At 36.9% G+C, this 20,286-nt stretch overlaps 1 protein-coding gene and 1 long non-coding RNA gene across 4 annotated transcripts; one reads left to right on the top strand and one right to left on the bottom strand.

The window, feature by feature from the left end:
* Positions 1-2,910: 2,910 nt before the first annotated feature.
* LOC139994341 (uncharacterized) lies at positions 2,911-12,323 on the bottom strand. 2 transcript variants are annotated; one of them, XR_011801617.1, is made up of 4 exons: positions 9,970-12,323; positions 7,151-7,252; positions 6,219-6,532; positions 2,911-6,142 (listed from the first exon to the last, which is right to left on the bottom strand). It is a non-coding gene; the product is annotated as an uncharacterized lncRNA (long non-coding RNA). The 2 variants fall into 2 exon arrangements; XR_011801616.1 differs by lacking the exon at positions 7,151-7,252.
* A 5,269-nt stretch (positions 12,324-17,592) lies between these two features.
* LOC139994153 (juvenile hormone esterase) lies at positions 17,593-20,286 on the top strand. Of its 2 annotated transcripts, XM_072016539.1 has the most exons (10): positions 17,593-17,799; positions 18,018-18,155; positions 18,265-18,424; positions 18,530-18,715; positions 18,787-18,986; positions 19,049-19,211; positions 19,292-19,443; positions 19,525-19,672; positions 19,784-19,916; positions 20,034-20,286. In XM_072016539.1, the coding sequence occupies exons 1-10, from the start codon at positions 17,593-17,595 to the stop codon at positions 20,248-20,250; spliced, it is 1,704 nt and encodes a 567-aa protein (XP_071872640.1). In that variant the 3' UTR covers positions 20,251-20,286. The 2 variants fall into 2 exon arrangements, with proteins under 2 accessions (XP_071872640.1, XP_071872647.1); XM_072016546.1 differs by lacking the exons at positions 19,292-19,443; positions 19,525-19,672.

The following is a 20,286-nucleotide window of genomic DNA, read 5'->3' as shown; positions in this document are numbered from 1 at the left end:
GAGAGAAAAAAAAGAAGGAAATACACGCGAAACACGATCGCGAGAGAACAAAGAAGAGCGTGGATCAGTGCCAGCTTGGGAAGAGCTGTCGCGACGATCCAACGAGTCCTTTTGTATTAATTATTGCCGACAAATAATTACCGCGTTGCATGTACAGAGTAGCCGACCTCACCGCCAAAACAGTAAAAAGAAGCAAAAATGGCAAAAAAAAAAAAGAAATATTAATCGCGAGAAAAAATGGAAAAACGAAGCACCGGAGAACAGAACACACATGAACACGTCTTGTACTATACTTTGTGTTTTCGCGTAGCGCTCGTACGCTCGCCGTTGGATTCCACCGCGGGCTGTAGGAAATTTTAGACTCTAAAGAAACGTTAGGGGTCTTTCCTCTCGAAGGGATCCAACGATCGAGTAGATGAGAAATCGATCGATCCCAAAAAGCTTTTCTAGTCCTCGCCCTCCCCTTCGTGCATGGTGACGTTTGTTTCGTGAGTTTTCTCGAAAACGCCGTGTACCGCGTGCAACGATTGCGATTATCGCATACGTACGAACGTAGAGCAATAAAACACTAAGCAATACTAACGAATTAACGAGTTAATTAACGAGAAACGAAGTAAAATGAAATTAGTACGTCGGTCCGGGTAGAGAGCAGAGACATTTTAACCGAAGAAAAAATATAAAAATAAGAACAAAAAAAAAAGTAATAAAGAATTAACGAAGTGCACCGTTTGACGCGTGTTTGTTGATTTGGTTGACCGAAAAAAAAAAAGAACGCAAATAAATGGCATGCGCGAGGATAAACGTAGAAAACATAAAACAAAGAAACTAGGACGAGAGAGAGGAGCGATCTGAATAATCGTTGATCGCGCTCCTTTCCAGTTCCTCCACTTTGCTTTCGATCGGAGAATTCTTGACCACCGGCACTAATCGTCTCTCGGTTTTTAGCTACTGATTTCATTGTTCTTCACTACGTATAGTAATTATTTTTTACGAATTGTTATCAGTATTATTATTATTATTATTATTATTATTATTATTAACGTTTTCGGCATCATCGTATTTATTATTGTCATCGGTATTTATTATATTTATTTATTATTACTATTATTATTATCAACACCGTGTATCTTTATTTACCTCTATATAAATTCACCTTATTTCGTTGCTGTTGTTTGTTGTTGTTACGTATAGTCATATCCATTATCACTGGTGATAATGCTATCACTTGTAACTCTCCACTCTATCATCGATCTATCTGTTCTATAGCGATTCTAATTTTTGTTGTTGCTAATACAACGACTCGATACAACGATCGGTATCGTTAAAATGCATCGCGCGAGGCAACGAAAATAAATGTTCGAAAAGGGAAAACGAGGCACACACAATCTCTGTCTTTATTTTTCTCTTGCTTTCCCGCGGCCGCTCTGGTGAAAACAAAATACAATATGGCGTCGCGAATTGCACGTCTATCAAATAAAGCTGCTTCTATTCACGAGCCAGATTCGCGTGTACAGTCGTTGGTCGACGTAATTGACCGACATAATTGAGCTTCTGGAGCGTGGTGGTCGCATAAAGTCGTAGATTTCCGGTTCGAGCGAGGCGGAAATTTCAACGCGCTTAATATATCTGGAAGCTTCATTTCACCGCCGTATTGAAAGACTCCGAGCGACTATTCGAAAGCAATGTATTTTTGTATTCTCTGTTTACGGCGTCAGGGAAATATTTTGGAATAACACACGCGTGGAATTATATATATATGTACGTTTCTAGTGATAAGCTTGAATTATTTTCTATGGAACGTAATTGATAATTATAAGATTCGTAAAGCGACAATATTTATTTTCGCGATTTTTGAAGAAAATCTACCCGGGGATTAAAAACACGAAGAGACAGATATTCTTTTTTTAGTCTATCTTTTTTTTTTTTCGCTAGATTCAGGCGATTAAAGTAAACCAAAGTCGGCTGATCTCCAATTAGATTGGTCGACGATAGGAGAAAAAAATTGGGCGGTGGATGCAAATATTCGGAGAGAAGGTTGGACTCCGAGTTCGTTACTGGAAATTGCACCGGTTCGTTACGGAAGTCTCACGGACAATTAAACTATTTTAATTGACCAGCCAGCGAGACCATTTCACGTTTGTCCTAACTTCACGGCGATATTAACGGCCGAAAGCGATTCTCGAACTAATTAAGAGTTCTTTTCCGCTCTGCCCGTGGAAAATTCGGCCTCTGTTTTCGACCGCCCACTTTTCTCCTGGCCTTACTGCTACGTCGAGAGAAATAATCGTTAATCTGTCTGTTTTCGCTGAGAGAACCATCTTTTCTTGACGAAAACAATCAATCAGTGTTAAAAGGCCGCGAGTAATGAACTGTATCTTCTTCTAACTTGGTGAAAAAGCGATTAAGCAAGAATAATTTCTTCAAGGAAATTTCTCTAAATTACTGTAATGAAATCTACAAAGGAAAAATTAACGAATTTCACGATTCTTGATGAAGCTTCCGATTCGATGCGCTCTTATGCACGGCATGCACCACGAAACCGGAAGTAGCGCTTAATGATCGAATAACGCGCTTCAATTAAAGGTTCTAAGAATTATTAGCTTGCACAAGGATATTTTTCATACCGATCTCACGAGAGCTATGAAAATGAAGGAAGACGAACGCTTTTGTACGCCACATCTGTGTCGCGCATCGATATTCAATTATTATCAGAAAGAAACACACACTACTTAACAATTTTTACGTAATAACGTAAAAAACCAATTCGACGAGTTTGCAGAAAGTAGAGATTTTTAGAAACGACGACACCGTTCTGGCAAAAGTAGCAGCTTCCCATTCTAGTTTTCTTTTCCCTTTCTAAGAAAACTTCGCTCGTCTTGCCCGATTAAACGAAGGAAAAACAAACGCGCGTATCTCTTAAACAATGTATTCTGTACATACATACGTACGTACGTATATATCTATACATTACGTAAATATATAATGCATATATATACATAAAGATTTCCTAAGCTACATTTAAGGAAAACATTTACACGTACGCACGAACACGAAACTACGTACTCTATTAGATAAATCTATCGTGTAGCTCTGTAATTCGTAGTCTAATTTTCCTCTAATTATAGCGAACGTCCTTCGCTTATCTACTAATCGCTTCTCGCTTTTCACGTTATTTATGTTAGCGTTACTCGAACGGACAGCGCTGCGCGTTTTTATTCGCTGGAACAGCAGCATAAATAGTTGCGTGAAGTTCATCGATTGAAAATTTCGTTCAATATTTACTCTATCATAAATTATCGATCTGTACTGATGTAAAATTATATCGAAGTTTCATTGAAATGATCGTAAGTGAAGATTCCTTAAACGAGAAAATCTGTGGCGAGTTTGAAATAAAAAATTGTTTATACCACACAGAGTTTGTGATGCTGAGTTAGCACTGTCAGCATCTCTGACATTTTTGACAGATCGTAATTACAGAAATGAAACGATCAAAAATATCACGGTCTTTTACAATTGTCGATCGATCAAAGACAAGTTCGTCGCAACTATCGCTGCTTCCAGTTTCCTCCTGTCCGCGACTGTCCGTGCTATTCCTTCTGTTCCTATCTCGAGTGTCTGTGCACTTTCGTGAATTTCTATCGACGGCTGAAATCTTCGCCGTGTCTATTTCCTGTCTCCCTCGAGTGTCGATCGATGATCAACAAGAATCTTCAACTATGTTTGTCCGACTTTCCTTCTCAATCGGAAAATCAATCTCTAAGCTCGTCGTTTCGTCTATCTCGCTGCAGTTATAATTTCTTATCTTCTTCTGGAAGAAACATACAAATCAAAAGATATATATCTCTAATTGATTGTAACATCACTATTGGATACTATTGACTATCGTAGGATGCTCTTAAGTTCCTGTGCAACCACGTTGTACAACAGTTAAATACTATTATATAAAGCGCATAAGACTTTCTCGATCACATGACCAGACGGTAAATCCGGCAATTAAATTCAATTTGCTCACCTAGCGATCCTCGATCGCGAAGAGTAACCAGATGCGACCTACATCGCTGATTCGAATTGTTCTCGAATGCAATTTTCTGTGTTATCGATGCGATCGAATTAATTACATTTTGATCGCCAAAGGAGAGGACCAGTTACGAAACCAATTTTCCGATAGTATTTCCAAAATATTGCTACGATTAATTTTAATCGAAAATACGATGCGACTCAAACGACTCGACGAGCTTTCTCGTATTACATCGTGAATTATTCCGACAGTCTATGAAGTTTCCAAAATACAGTAAAAGTAATCGAGAATTTCCTCAAAGTATCTGTCGAACGAGAATCTCTCAACGACTAAAGATTATCAGAACGCTCTGCACTATCGCTAGCAATTCTCCGAAACTTCGTCTGAACTTGGAACACTGTCGCGCAATCTCTTCTCTGACTAAGGCTACGTTTCGATCTTCGCTGTAGTAATTTAACAGTCGAACGAATAGTGTCGATGAGAGCAGGCGAAACACAAGTAACGTTAGGTGAATCTTGTCTTGTCAGACTGACGCGAACACATTGTGGGAACACATTCGTTATTTCGTCGCTTTACTCGTATAGTTTACGGTTTCGTGTAAGAGAGAGAGAGAGAGAGAGAGAGAGAGAAAGGGAGAGAGAGATAGAGAACAGCAGAGACAGCAAAACTCGCAACGTCAGAAGCTAGCGATCACCAATTCTGCTGCGTTTAAGGACGAGACTCTCGTTCCGAGTTGGTGTCGTTCGTGTTTATATGAAGTGGCGCGTTACGGTTGTCGGTGAAATGTTGTTGATCGAGATGACGATAACGATGGATGAACGACATCCTGGACGCGTCGCGTTTTATAATCCTTCCAACAAGAGCCTTGACAATTTTTTAACTGTTCGTTAGTTGCCTTAGTATAAGCGAAAAGAGAAAAAGAGAAACAAAGAGGGAGAGGAGGAAATTAGATGAAGAGGATGACGAAGAAGATAGATGAGCGAACGCTTATCCGACGCAATTTCAAGTAATGATTAATCCCGTGATTATATTGTACTTGGCACCGGTGTTTCTCTACCTGCAATATCAGAACATTTCGGTTCAACGAATATTTATTTGTCGTTTGAAAAAATAGCGTAAATAGTTCAGACTGTATGGTTGAAGGGCGAGAAATAATGTCGCAATGACCACCACGGCAGACCATTTTTAAACAACCCCCCCACCCCTGTTCCAAGATGAATCGGACACTCGTTATAAACGTGACTCCTCAGTTGTCGCATAATAAAGCGAGCCAAAGATTGTTCCTGGTTCGAACCGCGCCCGTGGCTTATTCAGTGAACGTGACTATATTATCCGTAGAAAAGAAGCACGAATCGAACGCCTGAACCTTCGGACGAATATAAAACGCGGGTCTTTTGTCTCGATTTAATATAATATACACGCAATATAGGGATAGTCGATAACTTAGTGTACACAGTTATGATATATACGATATATTATCATACATAATATATTTTATATATTCCGAACGAAAGCGTAAACGATAATTTATTTAAGGGAACTCGTGTAGCTTTCGCCAAACGTGATTTTTCGTGTAAGACATGGACTCACTAAAATTTAAGCCACGCATAAGAAATACAACACTACCCCTATTATTCCGTATGTCTCGACAGATATATCCGTATTATATATATGGGAATCGAGAACGCAGCCTCGTTTTGCAGTAGGTTCGAGGAGGCCGAGTACCTTAGACTCCGTCGATGATAATAAGATGCGCTTAATAGCACGACGTCACTTAGAGAACGATGTGTTCAGGATCTAGTTCTAGCGTTAAGTACATATGTACGCACCAAGGTAGCCACCGGAAGCGTGTTTCTCACGATCGATTCATCCGTGCTCAGCGGACCTTATTTTCGCCGAGTTTCGTTGGCGCTGGAGTTTCCATTTGTTTCTCCGCTCGTGGTTATGCCGATTAATATCAAAGATGCGCACGCATAGAGAGACATTCGTTCGAATATATTTGTCGTACAAAACGGCGATATATTGGTAAGTTAGGTTATCAATTTGTTTTTTAAACATACCGCTATCGATGCGCAACTGTAGAGGCAATCTTTTGAAAATTGTTTGATTAATAGCTCGTTTTTTCTGGAATTCAAAATTTGAAGAATATATCGAGGAAGATTTGAATATAAAAGATGTATAACATACAAATAGAAATTACCTTGAATACCAGGTACCCATCCTGACGATGTAACGAATTTTCGAACACGAATAATCAGGATAACACGTAGTAACACTTCACAACTACGTTGACACTTCATGCTTGATTTCGTTTCAAACGATTACTTTCGTTTTCAATCTAATCTCACGAATTTACTTAAAAATTTCGGCGTGCGTGCACCTTCGATAACATTGCAGATAGCAACGACACAACATTTAACACCACTGTTTCACGGTATTAACAACGAAAAGATCGTTCTTCTTACAACAAACCGCCAAATATTGCTCACCTTAGTTCCTCGCTGATCGCGCCACCTGCAAAACCGTCGAGGTCTATAAAGCTATGTACATAGATTTACGCGTATGCACACGTAAATTTGAATATCGAAGCGCGATCGTGCAACGGCACCTCTTTATTTCTCTTTCGAAAGGTTGAAAAAGCAGAGGGACACGAAGAGCTCGGTACAGTCGAATACGATAAAAGGCTAAAGATAGAAAGAAAAATAATTCTATTTTATATTTTAACAGAAGCGATGCAACGAAGAAAGAGTTCGTGAAGTTTCATCAGTAAACTGCGGATGTGTTTATGCATCTATAGATAATTAAGAGGTGCAAAGGTCTAGTAAATATATGTATATAACAGGCAAAAATATATAAGATATCCAAAGCCAAGTGCTTGTTGTATTATTTAGTAAGTAAAACGCGTTTCCATTTAGGTTCCATTTCTTTGGTTATCTTTATGAAGATATAAAGTTGCATAAACACAGATATTCGCAGTTTATTTATTAGGAATAGGACGAACGAGGACAGTCGCGTAATAAATCCGAACGCTCACGCACATTCTTGATGCATAAACACAATATGTTATATATACACTATATACATCCATAGTATATACATATGTATATGCATTAGCGGATTAACGAAACTCGCCTAATTATCGCCTACTACGGATTAATTACACCAGTCATCTGTCTTTATCGATCCTTTCGTTCGGTCGCATCTGTTTCCCTTTGGTTCCCCTTTCTCCGCGTTCTATAGTGTAAATAAGAAGCTCATAGAGACGATGTAACGATGTAATGAAGTTAGTAGGATTAACAAAATAGTAGCAAAGGTGAAAACTTTAAAGCATATAGTATATAAGAGTCTCACGAGACGAGGTACACTATAAAGTAAGTAATGTTATACTGGCGAGAACTGGGTTCCCAGTTGGGCCAATATTCGATAAATATCGGCGTGAAGGATCTAGTTACTTTTTTTTTATCTCCTTAGTTCGTTCGTGATCGCGTAACGGTCGTTGCTTTTTTCGAATGGTAGAAGGCAGAAGCCAATCTCAACGTGACATTGCCCGGATTCGTTGGTCATAAGCATAAGAATTAATTTTAAGTTTCTTCGCATCGCGAAACAATATGTGCGATACAGTCACCCGTGGCTTACGTGTTTCCCCAGTTTCTTGCTGCTTCTCGACTGTATTTTAAAAGTCACGACGAATCGTGCAAAATTTAAATACTGCATAATTTAATTTAAAAAGATTTGTTCTGGAAATTACTGTATATCGAAATAGATCACACAGACCAGATTAGGGATAATAATTATAAACTTAATTAACGTGGATGTTAGTAAATATGGAACGTGACTGTGTAAATTGCAATATACGTCAATAGTAATTTCAGTTGCAGCTGATATCAATCGCGTACAGTATCGTAATTGCCAATACCCACTAAAACATATATTGGTCAGCTACCAATGTCATATGAGTAGTTATCGATCGTAATTAATAATCGTTAATGCAATTCTGTAGAAAAATTGAAATCAGTTTAATTGAGTTTGCGATAACGTTGGACAGTTATCTTCTTTTTTTTTTTTTATTCAACAGAAACTGGGGTAACGATATATGAATTTCACGTATGATTAATCCTTAAACGCTGATTGCATCCGGTGACCTAAATCCCAGTAGATTCCTAACCTAATTGCAGGCACATGACACGGGGCAAACGTAACACATACAAAATCGGTAAATTCTCGGGTAATTTCTCGAATATAGGTTTGAGATGTTATACGTACGTGGTTACAAGGCTAAAATCACTGAAATTGGCGATCGCTTTAACATGGAGACGAAATTTATCGAGGATCGTTAGATGCAACGAAATGCTGGGTTGAAGAGCCTTAATGAGAGAAGGGAACCTGATGGGTAATCGAATTTATTGAAAACTTCACAAGGAACACATCGGACGTTTTCGTTGTCGTTTTAAAAACTTATGTTTCGTTCTTAGGAAAAGTGATATCATGCATTCATAAAGAATTTGATATAAAAATGAGAAAATAAATTCGATCGAACTTGTATTTGAAACTGTTGAGAAATTGCTCGTAAAAGCTGCATGGTGGACATCAGTTTCGTGAATAATCGCATCGCGTGCAAATCTTTCATGTATACACGAACGTGTTGAGAAAACAAGAAGAGTCGCACGCAACTTTACAGCAATAATGCTCAAACACGAGATTAAATGGCTACTTGTGTAACCACATTTGTGTCGTCGATGTTTAATGTTCGTGGAACAAGAAAATTAGTAAAAAAAAAAATGTATTAAATGTTCAATTATACTTGGTGTAATACTCAATAAGGAAATAAGAAAACGTGTCAATAATATTATTATATGGAACGCCATGTTTTTTAAATTGAAACGACTGGACCACACGGACGATCGTCGAAGCGGCAGTGAACGTCGCGTTTGTTGCGAACTGGCGCTTCGACGCGAGCTCAAAGATGAAAAAGTGATACCTTAATTTCGCTGATAAATTAACGATTCGGCTCATGTCTGATAGTAGAACTAGTCGCACGTACTCCAGTCAAGTCAAAAGCAATACTCGAATGTAGAATAATTTTTCGTGTGTAATGTCCATGAGTATGTACAAATATTCGAACACCGTTAAGTATGGAAACTTCGATGATTGACCATATTCGATAACACGATAACATGTTGCGAGTGAAACTTGTAACACGTCTCAATAAATGCTCGAAGCTCATAAATCTGAAACACGTAGAAAATAAAACTGATACGGAGTCGCACAGCCTCGTTTGAATTGCATTAACAGAAAATATATACGTATAGAAAATAAAAATTGATGCTGGAAGTTTCATTTCAAAAAAAAAAAAAAAAAAAAAGGAAAAAAAGAGAAACACAATTGCGTAGTTTCGTTTAACGCATAAAAGGAGGTGGTTAATGGTAATTGACAGAAGTATGAAAGTTCGAGCATGCTATTGGGTCATCGTTACAAGATTATCTACATAAGCAATAACACATTACGCCGCCTAATAATCGTTTTAAAAAATGACTCCGGGTTCCCACGAGACTCGTTCTATGTGTGACACTCGACAGCAAACGTCCAACGAGAAATGCGCGCGATCGATCGATCAGTATTGCTCAAGGAACTAGAAACGAGTCAATAACGAGTCAATAAATTCGTAAGAGTCTCGTTAGTTTAATTAAACATTGTAGCAAGCTAACCAAAGTTTATAGCAGTGATATTAAGTACAAAAAAAAAGAACAAACGAAAATAAAAAAAAATCGTGAAATTTCGTAGTCAACAAATGCAACTATGTATGTATATGTTAGTCAAATGTCACTTTCTTCGCTCTTCGATGTTGTTCGCGCGCATTTTCAGTCAGTAAGAAAGATCGGACAAAAGTGATCGTCAAAGATGCCGTGGTGTCGATAATTAAAACAAACCTGCAAAAAATATTTTGTACTTACATATAAACGAATGGTTCGATTTTAGTGGGAATCTACTGATGATCACTTTTTTCACTTCTCGTGTCACAAGAATTTTCTCTCTACGACTCTCACTGTTCACTGTATTTTCCACTTCGTCTGTGACCTATATGCGCACGAGAAAACATCAGTCGCAAGATCTGCAAAGCGTTCGCAATTAATAATTAAACTTTAACGAACATAGTAGACGCACTGAGTATAACGGCGCTGGTGTTTTGTGGACGTAGAGATCTCACGTTATACCTTGTTTTTATATGAACGATGAAAATGACCAGATGAAAAAAGAATCTTTTTTTCTTCGCGTATCTAGCAAAGATATTAAAATCTGTTCCATCTACTTTGAGTTCTTTAGATCGAATTTTTAAAATATATATGGATAACCTGTGAAGAGCTACGTCCGGAAACAGGTGCGAAAATGTAACAGAAGCCTCTCGCTCGAAATTCTCCTGTCTGTCGCTATACCTTTTCCTGTTTCGGCTTCGACTTTCCGTCTCCATGTGACTTTATTCTTCTCTACCAACCAACTTCTCTATTATTGCATATATCGCTTCCTGCCTAAACAACGTAAAGCTTGGTAGAAGGGTTAGCGGACACAAATCGACAAAACTGTTCGCCTACTCCCTCTACACTGTTTTCTATTGCTTCCCTATTCTCTCACTGTCTGTCTCTGGTAACCTTTTGTAAATCGAACGAATTCTGTTAACGAAGATGGTTTGACGATTCTTCGTCGAGGTGGTACGCGTGAGTTTTGATTCGATTCCGTGACGTTTCTAGCTTTAAGAAACGACTATCTAAACATAGAGGTTTGTCTTTGGAACTGCGAGCTTTCCTTATCGAAAAAAAAGAAGACTAACAAGGTTGATAGATACATAAATTTGTAGCGCAGTTTGTTGTTTTGGGATAGTGTAAGAGCGAGATAAGAGCGCCAGGGGTATGGAACGAGAAAGAATGAGAGAGGAAGAAAAAAAAGGAGAACGAAGAAAAAAGTGCCTATATACATCAGTAAAATTATTCGTTAGCGTGCATTTATGCGTTTCAACGAGTACGGACAGTGTCAATTACAGGTAAAAAGAAGCGACAAACAAGATACATGTGCGTGATGAAGACGAAAGATACGAGCAAGGATACGACGAAGCAATATCGAGCGACGATCCGAGATTACAAAACGCTTGCGAGTACCAATTATTAACAACGACTACGACGATGACGATAATGATTGCGAACTATGATTACTATTATTGTTATTATTGATTGCGAACCTAAATTAATGAGCTAATCGCCGTGGAGTGTCGCTCGGGTTCTGCTAGGTTATGCCAACGACGTTCGAGATAGATATTTTGCGATCAATTAAAAAATCATTAGCCTGGAAGTTAATGAAACGAACAATACGAGAACACCAAATTGTATAATATAATTATGATATCGTAGGACGCAGTAAGTATCAATGCGTATTATTAACATTGTATAGCAGCGTATTATCGTTTGGAAGCCAGCTTGAAATTTACGTTTAATGTGACGAAGAAAACGTTGTCGTTTAGCTGAAAAATCGTGCTTCCAAAGCATCGTCCCACGTAGATCCTTGTGAGCTCGTTCGACGCATACCACGGCGCGTTAGGGACGGATGTGATATAAGGTGAACCTTAACCTAACCTATAACGCATATAGATATTGATATTGTATGCATTGTGATAGTATTCTCGAGGAAAAACAAAACGACACACACCAATTCAACAACAAGAACAAAAAAAAAAAAAAAAAAAAAAGAAAAATAGAACAAACCGCGTAAAAAAATCCCTGCCTCCTCCAAAGTGCGACTGATATTTACAGGATATTGTTCCAATTGGATGCTCCCAAGGAAGCCGGGGTATTCAAAAGCAATAACTTCGTAGGCGGTCGCGGATCCTCGATGAGGTACCTTTGCGACCGATTAATATAAATAATAATAACGGCGCAAAAAAAAAGTATGAATAGGCCGATGAATTTTTAACCTTAATAATTTTAATTGTAATGATGACTTAGCGGTGCAGGATCACACACCGACGTTACAAGTCTGGATCACGAACAGTCGAACATACACACACGTACACACTAACGTAGTGAACAATTATTTGCTACTCGTTACGATAATAAACTACCAAGAAAGGAAATGAATAATTAGCGAAGACGAAAAGTGAACGAAAGAGAGAACGAGTGTGTGTGAAAGAAGAGAATACGAGCAAAAGAATGGTAGACATAGGCGTAGATAATGAATCATCTTTACACGAGCGCACGCACGTGCGCGCGCGCACCCATCCACATAGTCATGTAAACACAGACACACCATACAGTGAGCCTAATAAACGATTTAGTAAGAGTTATTATTATAATTAAAGAAAAAAAAAAAAAAAAAAAAGAATGAGAAAAGGCGAGGAGACTAGCGATGGCTTTTATAAGATGAAGTAATACGATGCAGCGCGACAAAACGCGCACCACTGGTTACATTGATATACATAAATCTATTATATATATAAATATATATATATATTATATACATAAAAAAATATTATATATATATATTATAGTATTCGAACTTTAGTTCGAAGAAAATAGCGACGGTACGACGAGTGAGTAGAGAGCGCAAAAATAATAATATTATGTTTCGTCGTAAAGATTTGAAGAAAATGTGAGCGAGAGTGAGAGAGCGAATATGAACAAAAATTGTCAAATAGAAGAGCGAGAGGGACGTGAGTGAATGTAACAAAAAAAATAAAAAAAGGAATAACAGTAACAGAAAGAATGAAAGAGTAGAGAAGTAAATGCAAAAAAAAAAAAATACAATTGTGCAGGTATCCATATTTTATAGCTTTTACGTAAGAAATTAAACCGTACACACGCAGAACGCGAAGTTAACTATATATATTTATATAGATACGTTGACACGGTATTACCGATGAAATTATATCGAATTACTGGTAGGCTGGCGTTATTACGATGATTTATCGCTTTGATGATTAGTACCGTCGTTCGCGTTATTGCGCGTCAACGCGTGAACTTAAACAGATACATAACCCGAGAAGAAAATCGCAACACGAAACCAACCGAGTTACTTAACATTCGATAACGATTCTTTTATCATCGTTATTACTAAAATCAACTGTCGTTCTTGCTACTATTATTTTCATTTATAATTACGATTATTACCGGTTATCGTCGGTCGGATATATTATTTATCGCGACGTTATTATTCTCATTGAACGGCGATGAAGAGAGATACCAGTTATATTATATCTATTAACGGAAAAAAAAAAATAATACAATTATACCTTGCATGACTACGTAGGGCTATACTGCCGCCGAAGCAATACAAAGAGCAATATAGAGTTAAAAGGTAATTAACGAGATTAAAGGTACTAAAGGTAAACGATATTAATAACCGCGGAGAGAAACGCCGTAGGTATTATACACTGAACACTCGACACTACTCTCATTCATGACACTTTACACACACGCACATAAATACAGAAATACGTATTAACACGCATAACACACGCAACATGACAGAACACAAACAGAGACACGCACGATTATAATTACTTACACGCATGAACGCCCAGATACTCGGGACACAGGACACACCACAGGTGGACACTATGTATAGTCATTAATTTATTCTGACCGTAGTGCTAATTGTACTTAGCATTTACGTAGATGACACTAATTGCCTAGGTCGACCAGCTCGTCCGGGGTTCCTGTTGCCGTGCGAGTTACACCCTCCTCTGATCACCCCTTTAACCTCGCCGGTATATTTCCCTTCCGCGACGCGAACCGAAGCTACGATCGTCGTCGACGATGTAATTTCCTACGGTGTATCCGGCGGCAACGACGGGAACCCTCGTCGATCGAATTTCGCCTAATAATGAAATAACAAAAAAAAAAAAGGTAGCGATATAGAGTTATTCGTAGAATCGCTAATGTATTTCACTCGGTGCCTGTGACAGCTGAGCTAGCTATCCGTTCGAGAACGAAATGATTGACAATACATTGTTGAATAGAGTGCAACTTATGAAGAATCTTCATATTCCTTCGAAAATTTTGATAACTGTTACCATCTTCCTATTTTCAGTCCATTTTCTTTTTATATATTTTATATCTTTTTTATATTTATCCTCGAGTATTTGTTATTTCTAATTTGTTTGAAACTTTCCGTAAGGTTTCTCTGAATCATCAGAGAAATTATCTTTTTCCGATTGGAAATATTAGAAACTTATTTCCATCCTCTTTTAGTCCATCCTTTTTAGATATTTGTTTATTTATTTTATCAAAAAATGTGATCCTAACAAATCCGCTTAGTTTATCTCTAAAGTATTATCTCGAGCGAAGGATTATTTAGCGAGCGACGGATAAAAAGGACACTGATTACGTGTTGTTTGTTTCCGATGACTCTATTCGACAGCCAGTAATTTCCTCTATTTTCACCCTTCTAATTATCTACTCACTGATGTTTCCACATCTGGTCGATAACAAGTTCGACCGACTATGACAAAGCTGTTCACGGGTACCACCTGGAATACGTAGTATTAGCATGGTGTGAAAACGATAGTGACGCTAGATGAATTAGCTTTAAGCTTCTTTCTCGCTAAGAGGGAACCTATTATTATAATAACGATATTTACATACATTTGTATTATTTGTAAACTAGCGCTAATACAAAACTCCAATTTGTGCATCGACACGCGAAACAAGAAGAGAGTCCCGTTTCCCTGAACCCTTATTCCTGGACCCACGAAGCCCAGACGAATGAGTCAAACGAAACCAAAAAAAGAAACAAGAAAAAACAAAGAAAAAATGGTAAAAAAAAAAGTGAAAGAAATGGAAAATAACCTCCCGCCCTTGTTCCTGTTCCGCTCGTTCGAACGGACTACCGTTTTTGTAAGAAGCAAAATACGAATATGTGAGTCACAACACTAAAAGAAAAAGAACACCAGGACACTTTCGTTTCTCCGTTCCAGTTTGTAATTTTTCGCTCTGTAACGTCTCTCGTCTATTATATGTATCTTCTCTCTCTGTAATATCGGGCCTTTTTCCTCCAAACGAAGTAAAACGAAAAAAAAAAAATGAAGGGAAAAACGAGAAAAAAAAAGAGAAAAAAACGACGAAGATGAAGAACACGGAATAAGAGAACACGAACTTTACCTATCCTGACATACTTCTCATAGTGTTGGATGGTAACGTTACAAGACAAAAGGGAATAAAACGTTAATTGAGCATTGTTATCTATGTAATACAACATAGGATGTTTTGTATTATATTTTCATAATAAATAGACACGTAGAAAAAGACGTATTAACCATACCAGTGTTATTTTTTTACTCTCCATCCACTGTTCCTTACTTTCGGATAAATACATACTTATTGATTCATTTTTATTTCTTTTCCTAGCCTTCTATACATACGCAATCGAAAGATTAAGATATTTTCTTTGAGACAATGATTCCCTTCTCGGAACACATGGATTATTTACAATATTTACAGGACTTTTGGTTCTTTCCTTCCTCCCTCGCCCCTTCTCTTCTCTCACAACGTTAAAATTAATTAATTTCTGAAATAAACAATTTTTGAATTCTTCGACTTTTGGATCTTTGAATATTAAAATTTTCTATTAAATAATTATTTATAGAGATTTTTAAATTCGTTGTTCGTTCTTCTCTTTCTCAATCGAATTTTTAATGTCTCCCTTAGTTAATTATTATCATAATTTGACAACTTTTGCAAAGTCGATAGACAGACGTGGAAGAAGAGAAGAGTCACGGATATCTTCGTAACAGGTCACCTGTTATATAATGGTTCCTGTCGACGTTACGAGAGGCATGAAAAGAACCTATAGAGGCGATCACGTATTGGCTCTTCCATTATAAAGCAACAACTTCGATACCCTTTCCCGGTAGCTAACAATAAAAAAGCGCGGATGTTGAACTTAAGGAGGCAGCCGAGGGCTGAGCGTAGAAGAAATTCAAGTGAAACTCAGCAGAAGTTAGCAACGTTTCAAGTACCCAGAGAATGTGGAACGTTTCGTTCACGAACCTTCTCTCGTTTCGCTTCCAAGCGTTCCTTTGTTTTAAATTTCCTTTTAATTGAAAAATAATTGAGGCAACGTTGAAATTTCTCCAGTCGTTTAATGTATTTTCACCAGAAAAATTTATTCCTATCACGATATAGCAAACAATTTTTATGATATCTTTTCGTATCTTTAATGGTTTACAAGATATTCGTGAAATAGTATAGAAATTACTTAATTTTTTGCTAAATCGCGATAAGTTACAAATTCGATGAAAATCGTACGAAAGTAAATACATTGCCTTGTCGATAATTTGATCTAGGCCACTCTAATTAAAGATTAATATCTCAAATTAATGTTTCGAAATTAATCTAGCAGCATTGTCGTTCCTAAATCATCTATATACAACAGATATCATCGCAACGAAGTATTACACGATGACTTTAAAGAGGATATCATCGCGTTTGGAGATGATCCAAAAGCAGTGTCTTTCTTCTGACAGAAGTCACTTGTTTTGCATTTCGTCCTACGCTGATTGCGCATGTGTAATTTGTCACATTCTTTTCAAAAGAAGGTATAATATACATATACAGTCGCAATTAATGTGAAGCGCTTGGTCGTTTAACCTTTTCGCTGCGATATTCCCGCAACAGAAAGCGCTTTGGCATACAGGTCGAAGCAATTTATCAAATCGTTAAAATGTCTCCACTTCAAGCGGACTGTATACATCACGCGATGCAACATTGGAAACCGTTTCGTTTTGTCTATTTTGAAACTCGTTTTTATTTTCTACCGTCCGGAAGCTGTAGCTTGTCCCAGTTACGTAGCGAGAAGGTTAATTGGTTTATTTTATTATTTATTCTTTCCACTCTTTTGTCCTTGTTATTAATGTAGTTCATAGCTTTCTGCTTCTATTATTTAATGTTAGACTCCGCATTGCATTTATAGAAAATTTAAAGACATAAAAGTGCACGGAATGTACGTAAAATGTTAAAATATATAATATATATAAGGTAAAATGTAACACATACAATAAAATATAATAAATAAAATATATTTCAGTTTAAACTTTATTTCTTTAATTGTGTTTATAAAAACATGAATTGTCTCATGAAAATTCGCAACTACTTCTTACTATTTGCAGTCCTTTCTATCCACATCTCTATCATATCTTCTATCTAATATCATATCTATCTATGTAATAATTTCAACATCATCCATTAATCGATCAGATATACAAAATATACAGAAGATAGCAAGTATCGCATTAATATTTCATCGATTGTTTATCAAAAAGGAACGTGTAAATAATTACGCAATGATTCACCCAAATAAATTTGCACCACCGACGTAACTTCGATAAGTAACAGTATCATCAGGTGAAATTCGAAACTCCGAAACTGTATTTTGAGAATTGCATATCGTGCAAAATTAAAATGCTGGTTAAGCTGATTAATATTCGACTTACTTATTATTAGTTGGAACGAAGTGTCAAGATCAACTAGTCAATACACGTATTTCTTATATTCGCATAATTTCAACAGTTTTAATACCTTCATTAAGGAATCAGCATGAATGGCACAAATGTCTACCTTTTCGTTCTTTTAATTTCATCGTTGGAATATTTCATCATCAGTTCCCCTCGGACTTTCGTTGTTAAAACACCTAGTGGACCTGTTCGTGGTTTGGTGTTGCGCACAGTATGGAATTCAGTCAAATATTCTTCGTTTAAAGGGATTCCCTATGCGAAACCACCTCTCGGTGACTTGAGATTTAAGGTGAAATTAAGTAAAACAGTTCTTTTTTTTTCGAGTGTTCTTGATCTGACAATATGAAACTCGAAGCAAAAATATCAAAATAAAAATCATATGAAAAATAAGTATCTCTTTACGAGGGAAAAATAAATATTTTTTGCGTTTAACAGTGATTTCGACTCATGGACAGAATGCTTCAGTGATATTCCATATAATCGATTCATTTATTTTGATTATTGCAGCCTCCGGTTCCGAAAGAACCATGGAAAGGTGTGTTAAATGCTTTCAAAGAGGGCAATATGTGTCCTCAGTCAAATTATATGACGAGCGAATATAGTGGTCACGAGGATTGCTTGTATCTGAACGTGTATACTCGTGAGGTAATTATTGTTTCAATCTCGTAAAGATTTCATACTAAATAATTTCGATAAAGTTTATCGAGTTTCGTTCTGGACCAAAGACTTTAGAAGATACAATCGTTATTAATAGATGGTATTCAAGGGTAAAGTAAGATTGAGACCAGTTATGGTGTGGTTATACGGTGGTGGCTATATGTCTGGACATTGTAATGCGTCCTTATACGGACCTGATTTCTTTATGGAAGAAGACGTTGTTTTGGTCACCTTCAATTACCGACTTAGTGTTTTAGGTACTACTATTACAAACGATATTTCTTCGTTTGAAATTAATTTTTTATGCTTGCCTGATTTAGGCAACTTTTAGTTACTTCGTCGAATATTAATTATACTTCCAGGATTTCTGGCGCTAAATCATCCGAACGCAACGGGTAATGCTGGTTTAAAGGATCAACAGTTGGCTTTTCAGTGGGTACAAAGCAATATTGCCGCGTTTGGGGGCGATCCAGAACAAGTGACAATTTTTGGAGAAAGTGCTGGCAGCACTTCCATCGGTTTTCACATGTTATCTGAACGATCCAGAGGTAGATTTTTAAAATATTTTTTTTCTTGCTTTGGATTTTTATTTCTTGTTTCATATCGTTCACTTTTTCAGGACTGTTTCGTCGATCGATTAGCATGAGCGGCACACCGTTGTGCCCCTGGGCGTACCATACACCGGAACAGATGATTCAGAATGCTTATAAACTCGCTGGCTTTCTTAATTACGTACCTAAAAGCAGGGATGATTTGTTGAATTATCTTCGTCACGCACCTGCGATCAAACTTATAAGAGCAGCGGAAAAAGTTAACCTGGTAATTAATCCTACTAATACTGAATTGATCACTTGGAATTCCATGATTTCCTATATTTCTAGAACATATTGCCATTTCGACCGACTATAGAAAATCCCGAGATAGATCCTACCAACAGCTCGTTTCTAACAGAATGTCCTATAACAAAATATCATAATGGAGACTTCTATCATCACGATATTATGTTGGGTTACACTCGCAACGAGATTCTTCTCTTCCTAGGTCGTAAGTATCACAATTATCTTCTAATAATATTAAGTGCGCTATATTATTATACTAAATACACTTACGTTTGACACGTTTAGCGCCAATAGGAGTGGCAAACATTATCGACTGGGCTAGAGAGTATCTGCAGAGCATAAATACGTATAATGGGAAGTATACTAAAGAACCAATGGCTCTATTCGCGCAAGTTATATACAATTTCTTTAACACCAGTTACAATACGCTGGAGAAGGTAAAAATGATTTCTTTTTAGTATCTCTAAATAACAATAGTCTTTCTTATCTTTTTGTAATAATATCGTTAACATTTATAGATCGCCATGGATATACTTTTCTCTGGCCCCATAGATCTGACTCAAAGGTTAATTACTACGCACAATAAGGGTCACTCTACCTATTATTATAGATTATCGTATCAGTCAAAGTACTCTTGGCACGTAGTTGAACACAATCCATTGAATGGTACATTTTTAAAAACACACACTATGACGTTACATATGAAGAATAGAAACGTAAAACGAAATATAAAATATAAAGAATGGTATTTCTGGAATTGATTGAGAGTTCTTTCAGGGACTGCTCATTTTGACGATGTTGGATATATATTCCATTCAAATGCACTTCATGCACCTACAAATCCAAGACACAGATTCAATCGATTCAGAAAAAAGATGGTGAAGCTGTGGGCTAATTTCGCCAAATACGGGTCCGATTAATTAGAAAATGAAATAGATACTTATACTATTTTATATATTTATACTATATATTAATAGTATCGTACTAACATTATTCAGAAAAAAAATATATATTTTTATTTTCTCAGAGATCCTACTCCAAAGAATCATAGTTGTTCACATCTCAACGTCAATTGGACAAATTCTGGACACAATGGTCTTCAACTAGACATTAATACAGTTTCCACGATGCATAAACGTTTGATCGATTCAGAGACTGAAAGTTTCGAAAGATTGTACTACAGGATACTGCCACTGGTTTCGTCTTGTGTGAAGAAGCCTATAAAGTTTTTAAATTGTGTCTGATATTGTTGTATATTGTTACGTTTAATAAAATTAAGA

This window comes from Bombus fervidus, chromosome 2 (assembly GCF_041682495.2).
Source record: "Bombus fervidus isolate BK054 chromosome 2, iyBomFerv1, whole genome shotgun sequence".
Lineage (NCBI taxonomy): Eukaryota > Metazoa > Arthropoda > Insecta > Hymenoptera > Apidae > Bombus > Bombus fervidus.
This window is presented reverse-complemented; position numbering and strand designations above follow the sequence as displayed.